The following is a 9,636-nucleotide window of genomic DNA, read 5'->3' as shown; positions in this document are numbered from 1 at the left end:
TGAACCCTCTACCAGATTTATAGAAACAATATCTCCCTCTATTCACCATAATAGAATACCAGTTGTTGGATATGAAGCTGTATATAATCTCAATCCGCTTTTCAGAGAAACCCATTTTTCTTAGCATTAGGCAAAGGAAATTCCAAGAAACCTTGTCATAAGCCTTTGACATATCCAATTTGATAACAATATTGTCCCTTGGAACTTGCTTCCCAATATCATTGAAAATCTCTTGATTAAGGAATATATTTTCTATAATAGCCCTGCCCTTTACAAAACCACTCTGGTTTTGAGAAATAATTTTTGGGAGAATAGTGGTGAGTTTGGAGTTAAGAAGTTTGGAAATGATTTTAGCAGACACATTACATAGGCTTATCGACCCTATGTCTGCAAATGATTGTAGGGAATCCACCTTAGGGAGCATGATCAAACAAGTGTGAGTAAAAAATTTAGGAACCGGGGCACCATTGAAGAAGGACTTGATAACATTGCTCACATCTTCACCAATGATATTCCAAGTAGACTGATAAAAAAATTTATTTAGTCCATATGGGCCAGGGGCACTATCAGGATCAATAGAGAAAATACAATTCTTTATCTCCTCTTGTGAAGGAAGGGTAATCAGGAAATTATTCTCTTCATCTGATACGGATCTGCGACAACGTTAAGAGCACTATAATCTCCATGATCAAGACTTGAACTAAACAGGTTTTGAAAGAAATCCACAGCTGCATTAGCAACAGCTTATGTCCCTTCAACAAGCCCTCCATCTTCATTTTTAATCTACTGAATATTTAATCTTCTCATCGTGTCTTTGCTAACAAAGATGGAAAAAAAATAGTATTGGCATCACCTTCAGCAAGCCATCTAACCATAGCCTTTTGTCTAGTAATATAGTCTTAAAGCTTAAGGAACTTAGTAAACTCTGCCCTAGCTTTGGACAAGTTTAGTTTATGATCTTCAGAGGGATTAGTGGTCATAGCGTCCTCCAAGTTTCTGATAATGACTTCCAACTTCTTTGGTTCTTCATAAATATCCCCAAAGGCTTGTCTGGACCAAGCACTTAGGATTGAATAAGTTGTTTTAAAAAAAAAAAAAAATCGGGTATGGGGATATAGAGAGCATTCCCAAACACAGGTGTAGACCAAGCTTGTTGAACATTGCTGAGATAGTCTTCATGATCCAGCCAATTAAGAAAATTAAAGTACTTCACAAAGTCTCCATTAGTAGGACCAACTTCAATCAGCAAGGGGGCATGATCAGATAAGTTCTGGGTAGATGAGTGATAACAGTATTCCCTAATTCATCAAACCACTTAGCATTGTACACCAGTTTGTCCAATTTTTCCCAAATAGTATTAGAAGATCTCTATTGTCACACCATGTGAACTCAGATCCATAAAAACCAGCATCTTACAACCCACAATCAGAAAGACAAAGCAAGAAATCTAACCCTTCATCAACTCTGAAACGTCTTCCACCAACCTTCTCTTCATTGCTAGTGATAGTATTGAAATCCCGAACTACACCCTAAGGTCCATTAATAGCATTAGAAATGTTCCTCAACTCCTCCCATAGGGCCATCCTAAGATTTTCATCAAATTTAGCATACACAATAGAGAGGAAAAAAGAACATGTTCTGGATGGATGAGAAATTTGAATAAGGATGTGTTGCTCTTTGTCATCAAGCGCATCAATAATAATATTAGAAGATCAGAAAACCCAAATCTTGTTAGAGCAATTAAAGAAACATTATTGGAAGCCTAGACTTCTCATATATTTCTCAATGTTTCTGGAAGTGACCATAGGTTCTTGAAGAATAATAATAGGAAGTTTACATTGAAGCTTGAGAATTTTGAGTCTTTCACAAGCTCCCTATCACGATCCAAATCACGGATCATGCGGGTACCCACACTAGCCTCCCCTGGTGGGCGAACCCTTCCCCTAACTACCTCTATTTGATACAACATGCGGAACAACAATATGTACACACAATCCAACAGTTTAAATATTAAAACCAATGCGGAAGAAATACCTTTATTTTAAGAAATTCTGAAAACCTGGTCTAAACTCGTACAAGAGCTTCTAAGAAGTTTACAATTTGAAGTAAATAACAGACTCAAATCGATACGACTGCGGTGATAAGGAACAACGAAATCGAAGAAACTCTAGGTTGCACGATCTCAAATAGCTCACCCAAACGCCTCTGACAAATGCCCCGAAACGGTCGCGAGACTCTGAACATCACCTGAAAACAACTCTACACTCCACAAGGAGTGTATCAAGAGTAGTATGAGCACAACACAGGGCTCGTAGGTATCATAGGCCAACAATGGTTAGTTCACACATATAAACAAAAAGCAACTAACAAGTAAGCAGATAGGTTATCAAACATAGACACAACTCTAGCAAATATGGAAGTCTTGCATAAAGAACGATAGTCACAAGGGATTTCAATATCTCTGGTTATAAGCCTAGGAGGAAATCTCTAAACCTTGAGTCCATCAAGCCTCTAAAATAAATACCTTACAAATACCAAGAACTCAATAATTCACCAATCAAGAATCAATCAGAGAATGTGCCATGCAACGGCATGAATAGTAATTCAAATGAAGTGCAATGTAATGCAATACAGTAGTTACCTCTCAGGCTCCACTCTCGTACACACATGCTATGGCAATGTCTCATAGTCATGACCCATGGGGGACCCGCGAAGTCCATGTACCACTTGTGCTCTCCTACGTAAACCTCGAGGCTATAAATCACACTCAATCTAGGTAAAGACCTTAGGTCTCTCGTCACTCTCAATCTGCTCCGAAAGACCTCGAGTCTCTCTCGATCACTCACCTCGCATCAAGACAACATAAAGTAATATGGAAGCATGTCATGCATGATATCGCCCCAATCGTATCACCATATGCAATCAACAAGTACAAGTCATATTATTGTCCATGGTTTAATCATCAATATTACCCTTCCTTTCATGAGATGAGTGAGCTGGTATGTGACGGATACAACTAGGGATAATCACATCTAATAACACATAGAATATGGGATGCATACCTCGCATGAAATCAACCTAAATAATCACCGCAATCATAGGTTCCACAGATTCATAGTATGAAATGCAATTCAATATTTGATTTCTCAGTAATAACCCTCCTCTTACATATGACAAGTGATATAACAAGAAAGAGAGACACAATTATATCAAGTACAAGAAATTACAATCATGGTGACAAGCTCACATAACAATATCGCAATAATGGCGACAAGCCCACATAACAGTATCACAATAATAGCGACAAGCCCACGTAACAGCTGACAATATCAACCTAGATGGAATTTAACTCCACACCATGCCTGAAAACCTATCATGCTTTCCCCGTCAATCACTACTATCTACATACGTTTTGCTAACCGGAGTCTAGACATAAAGTAAGCCGTTACCTAGCTCAATGCCGAGCGGGTGCCACGAACGATCAAACCAATGTCTTCCCTTTGCGTAGGGCCTCTGAACTATCGAAGTCTATCAAATATGCGATCTACGTTAGAATACGAATCAAAGAACACTCATATTGCTATACTTATATTCGAAACTCAAAAATGACCTTAAAAAGTGACCCCAGGCCCATAAGAGTGAAACTGAAATTTTATTGAAACATCATTTCACCCATAGCCCAAGGGTCATTAATCTAGAAGATTAGTCAATTTCATCCATAAATGGACTCTCAAATCATTTATTCTCATTTCTTAAGACTGAGGGTCGAAACCTTCAATTTTCCCAAAATCTTAACCTAGAATTAACATCTCACTTTCCACAAATCAAATACCATGAATTTAAAGGTGTTCATATAATCCAATACACCTAACATTCAATTTCATAGACTCAATATATAAAGATTGAAATTGAAACATGATAAACATAAAAAGAAATTCAAAACTAGAAGCAAAATTCGGACAGTGACTTTCAATCAAAATAAAAACGTACAGGGTCATTTAACCCTACATCAATTCTATCATTACGGCCCAACAATGATTTGTTAATCATTACTCTATCATTAGTCCTCAATCATTTTGTCATCATTATCTAATCATCATAACTTAACCAAGATGGTAAATAAGAACACCTATTAAGGAATATTGAAGCGTTCCTACAGCACACGTAATTAACAATGAAAATTCACCAAGGCTTAATACTTATACTAATCATTATATGAATCATCACTTTAATTCCAATGGTCCAATAGTTAGCATTCATAATTACCTTCCACTCATTGTCCATCTCATTACTCAATCATTGTCCACATAAATTGTTATAACTTCACACCAAAATCTCTTTAATGAAAATTAGAATTAATACCTAATGCCTGTTGAACCTTGATAATTTGATATCTCCCTAGCTTCTTATGCCGCCACTAAAACCCGAAATTCCCAGCACGTGTTCCTTCTCTCAATCACCTAATGTTTTGTGAACTAGATGAAATCCCTAGGGCAACTTATCACAATATTGACCCACTTCACTAATTCACTTAACTACTTTGTATACTTTAAAATATAGTCATTCTGTCAAATACTTTATTTACCAACTTGCGCCTTATATGTCTGAACCTCATATTCCTATAAATAAACTATTCACACACATTAAATAAATATATTTCAAAAAGTTCCAGCCAATTAAATTACCGTGCCACTAATTCTCGCAAGTCAAGAATATCATTTCCAAGCTACGAAAAGGGTAATTTAGGGAAAAGACTGCAAAACGCCAAAACAACCAAACGGGTCGTTACACTCCCTGAGAGCCAATCCCTCTAATATTCCATGATATTGTATTAAACATGGGAAACATTAGGGGTATCATTTGAGTCAGCTATGTTTGATTTTCTACTCCCTTTAAGGAAGTTGACAGCTTTTCCAACATTGGAACTAAGAATACCTCTTGGGGATAAGTTGTTGAAATAGTTGACCATTTGGTCGACATGATTTTGAAGCAACAGACCCTCACATCTAGCCTGAGGATCAATCAAACTCCTAACCTGCCCATCATATGATTTTGAGTCTTCCTGTTTATCAGAAGTTGACTCTAAGAAGATATCAGCAGTGGATTTGGGATTCCCTATATCATCTTTGATGACGGTATTTTCAATAGTAACAAGTCCTCCAGTATCAATTTGAAGATTAGCTTGGAGCGCATTTAGTTGTACCTCCATTTTTTCCTTAGCCTTTTTCTTAGAAATAATAATTTTCAAGTTTGGATCCAGGCCAAAGTTACTTTTCGTATGACCATTATTCCCTTTCTGTTGGAGCAGATCAAGACAGACTTTTTTAGGGATGGAAACATTAGCAACAAATTTATTCTTCTTCTTCTTCTTCTTCTTCTTCTTCTTCTTCTTCCTCCTCCTCCTCCTCCTCCTCCTCCTCTTCCTCCTCGTCTTCCTCGTCTTCTTCCTCCTCTTCTTTCTCTTCTTCTTCTTCTTCCTCTTCCTCAGCAAATTTCTTCTTCTTCTTCTTCTTCTTCTTCTTCTTCTTCTTCTTCCTCTTCCTTTTCCTCTTCTTCCTCTTCTTCGTCTTCTTCTTTTTCCTCCTCCTCTTCTTCCTCTTCCTCTTCCTCTTCCTCTTTTCCTTCTTCTTCTTCTCCTCCTCCTCCTCGTCTTCTTCCTCCTCCTCTTCTTCCTCCTCTTCTTCCTCTTCTTCGTCTTTCTTCCTCTTCTTCCTCTTCTTCGTCTTTCTCAGCAAATTTTTTCTTGTTCTTCTTCTTCTTCTTCCTCCTCCTCTTCCTCCTCTTCTTCCTCTTCCTCTTCTTCGTCTTTCTCAGCAAATTTCTTCTTCTTCTTCTTCTTCTTCTTCTTCTTCTTCCTCCTCCTCCTCCTCCTCTTCCTCTTCCTCCTCTTCTTCTTTGTCTTCTTCTTCTTCCTCTTCCTCTTCTTCTTCTTCTTCTTCCTCCTCCTCCTCCTCCTCCTCTTCTTCTTCTACTCTTCCTCTCCTCCTCCTCCTCTTCTTCTTCCTCTTCTTCTTATTCCTCCTCCTTCTCTTCTTCTTCTTCTTCTTCTTCTTCTTCTTCCTCCTCTTCTTCTTCTTCCTAATATTTCTCAGTTTTTCCTTAGTAAAATTAGTCAGCTTTTATTGCATGATCTTCAAAATTAGGAAAAGCAGCTTTTTTAGGAACTTTAACCTTAGACATCTGACTCTCAATCTTCAAAAGTTTAGGTCTGCCGCTTTTCTTTTTTGGCTTTTCCTGATAGTTCTTTTTCACGTGATAAGTGATAGAAGAGGGATGTTTCACAGGACAAGCAGTCTCCCCCTCTGTATAATCCATAATAGCATCCTCAATGGGGTTATCAGTTATCACGTGGAAAAATAATAAACGGATAGTTATAGGTGGTTTTAAATAGATAATATTGTAGTTCAGGTGCGTAACGGGAATACTCAATGTTTAAGCAGGCGTTTGGACATGCGATTTGAAACCATGCGATGAAATCAGCGTTTGGACATGATTTTGGGTTTCAAACCATGGTTTCAAAAAATTTAAATATAAAATTTGGCCCATAAGTTTATATTTTGTAAAAAAAGACCCATAAGTTGGTAGATATTTTTAACAATTAGTTCCACCAACCATTTACCGACCTTTATTTATCTCTACCATGTGGGAAGATTTTATTAAAGAGTAGTTACATTATTATTCATGTTAAATTTTCTTTTTTGTTGAACTAAAGTTTGATCAATTGATGTTGTATTTTTTTGGAAAGGCCTTCTAGTAACGTATTAATTTTATTATGAATTATGACTTGCTCATTTGATAAGATTGTATAAGAATTGAGAATATTTTGATAGTTTTCACAACTTGTGGGGTTTTTATGTCTATAAGAAAAAATACAACTTAAGAAATCCAAATTGCGTGTCCAAACATGATTTCAAATCATGGTTTGAAACCATATCCAAACGGCTTCTACGTATGAAATTTACATAATAATGATAGTTTAAGAGGGGTTAATCTAAAAATAGTTTAAGGGGGGTTAATCTAAAAATTCGTAGAACGATGATAGTTTAGGTTTTCTTAACATATTCGCTCTTTAAATATGTATTATTTTACTTTTTGAAAAATCTATTTAATACGTGAGGTTTTTTTGGTCATTAGTTGATATAATACATATATTAATTAATCTCATGTATTAGTATTTTGTCTTTTATCCCGCATAAAGTAATACACAGATTCTTGCATTATGCTGGCAACAAAATGAACAAGCAAACAATGTATAAGTAATATGCTTAGTCTTATACCAGTACAGAAACTGCAACCAAACATTGTGTTGCTTGTGCTGAATTTTATACAAGTATTATATAGAATTTTAATTTTATACAAAAGGACCTCTTGCATATGTGAATTATGAAGCTATTAAACTCGAGAAGATTTAGAGGGTGTTTGAATTGTCTATTAAAAAGTAACCTATAAGCGAAAAGTCAAAAGCCATAAGTTGGCAATGCCCAACTTTTGGCTTTTGACTTATTTTTGTATTTTTCATGCCTAAAAGTAAGTGCTCTTAAGCACTTTTTATCATTGCCAAACACCACAAATACTAGAAAAGTGCTTAAAAGCCAATAAACACTCAAAATAAGCCAATCCAAACACCCTCTTAATTAAAGGTACCATTTAAGTTTTGAAATCAAAAAAGGTGATAACTTTGATGAGCCAAAGTCAAAACCCACTTAATATTTGATTAAGTTAATTTGGGGCTGAAATGTAATATTTAAAACTTAAAAAAAAAATTTCCCTCTTACTTTAAAATTTCAAAATTCAAATCTCTCCCTCCTCTTTATCTTTTCATCTCATTCTTTCTTCTCTCTCTACCGTTTTCTTTCTTCTCCTCCTTGTTCTCTTCAGTGGTGGTGGTACTGATAGTTGCAGCGGTGACGGCAGAAGAGGCGGTGTGGGTGTTGGTGGTGGTGGTTGATTATCCTCCTCTCTCTACCATTTTCTTTCTTCTCCTCCTTCTCTTCGGTGGTGGTGGCAGTGATAGTGGCAACAACGGTGGCGATGTTGGTGGTGGTGGGGGATAGTTCTTCTCTTTTTTTTTTCTTCTTCTTATTCTACGGACTGTTTTCCTTTGGTAGTAAGAATTTTGTGGAAATTATTTAAATTTATTTTAAAATAAATTTTAAGTCATTGAAAAAAAAAATCTGCAGAGAACCCAACAAATTTCTGAAGTTATTGCAACAATTACTGAAATTTGTTGCAACAATTACGAAATTTGTTGCAACAAGCACGATGGTTATTGCAACAATTACGAAATTTGTTGCAAGAACTTAGTATTTTTCGAGTTGTTGCAACAATTATCGAAATTTAGTTGTTGCAACCTATTTTCAGTAATTGTTGTAGCAACTATGATAGTTGTTGCAGCAACTATCAAAGTTTTGAATTTTTTTGCAAAAAGTGAAGGGTGGAAGACAGGTAAAAAAGGTGGAGGAGGTGGTGATGGTAGTGGCAGAAGAGAAGGTGGTGGTGGAAGTGGAGGCGGAGGTAGTGGTAGAAGAGGAAGAAGTGATAGTGGTGGTGGAGGAGGAGGTGGCGGCGAACAAGGTGTAGGTGGCGGCGGAGGAGGTGTAGGTTGTGGCGAAGGTGGGGGTGGTGATAACGACAGAGGAGGCGTAAGTGAGAGGGGCGGGGCGGTGGCAGCGAGGGAATAAGGGGATGGGGGTGGTGGCAGCGACGGATGAGGTGGGGGTGAGGGTGGGGGGGGGGGGAGGGAGAAGGGGCTTTGTGTAAATAATATAACTTTAGGGTTTTTAAAATTAGTGTCATTAACACTAATCTCAAAAGAGTCACCCTACTCAATAAAAATAAATCGAGTCACCCATTCTAATTTTGAAACTAGAAAGTCACCCTTAATTAAATTTCCCATTAAACTCTACGTAAGTAATATCACGTATGGTAGCTGGTTAGGAGGTAAATTATTTACATATAAAATTAATACGGTGTTACATTTGCAATTTAGAAATTCGCATAACTAATACATGTACAAGTTATGAGGCTATGTATTATTTTATACAGGATTGAATATGAAATAATTAATCAGTACATGATTAATTAACACATGAATATCTAAAACCTACATAAAATAGTACCTAAAACCTACATAAAATAATACATAAATTTTCTCATAACTAATGTCTGTATTACTACCTACATAACTCTAACCAGCTACTAAATGACTCCTTAAGGTCGGGGGAAGAACTGTCTTCTGCATGCTTCCTCTTCCTGTTTCTCATGAGTATTACTCTCTTCTTTAGAAGATCATGGTCTTTTTGTGTGTCCTATTCCGAAGAGGAATCAACGTAACATGTACTAGCTCTTTTATTTTTGGTTCAGAACGTGTACTAGCTTAGATGTATTTGTGAGCTCACTAAGGAATCAATCTTCTTTTGAAAGGTGATTGACTTTGATTTTGTTTCCTTGTTTGATAAGAAGGGGAAGTAAAAGTAATTAATTAAGTCAACGTGGTTTGAAATAGTACTAGCTAATTAATTTAGTTGAATCTTAGTATTAAATTGATAACCCTATCAATGATCGTTGTCTAAAGCAGACATAATTCAGGTTAAATCTGATGGGAAATTTGCACGGTTGTCCTTATTCGGGGGTGGT

At 36.5% G+C, this 9,636-nt stretch overlaps 1 protein-coding gene across 1 annotated transcript; it reads left to right on the top strand.

Annotated features, from left to right (window-relative positions):
- Nucleotides 1-8,378: 8,378 nt before the first annotated feature.
- LOC132045699 (glycine-rich protein DOT1-like) lies at nt 8,379-8,681 on the top strand. The gene has a single exon (XM_059436264.1). The coding sequence runs from the start codon at nt 8,379-8,381 to the stop codon at nt 8,679-8,681; it is 303 nt and encodes a 100-aa protein (XP_059292247.1).
- The last annotated feature ends 955 nt before the right edge of the window (nt 8,682-9,636 follow it).

This window comes from Lycium ferocissimum, unplaced genomic scaffold (genome assembly GCF_029784015.1).
Source record: "Lycium ferocissimum isolate CSIRO_LF1 unplaced genomic scaffold, AGI_CSIRO_Lferr_CH_V1 ctg7666, whole genome shotgun sequence".
NCBI lineage: Eukaryota > Viridiplantae > Streptophyta > Magnoliopsida > Solanales > Solanaceae > Lycium > Lycium ferocissimum.
This window is presented reverse-complemented; position numbering and strand designations above follow the sequence as displayed.

What these genes read in the sequence shown, in the direction of transcription:
- LOC132045699 (XM_059436264.1), top strand. Translation starts at nt 8,379, where the DNA reads ATGATAGTTGTTGCAGCAACTATCAAAGTTTTGAATTTTTTTGCAAAA.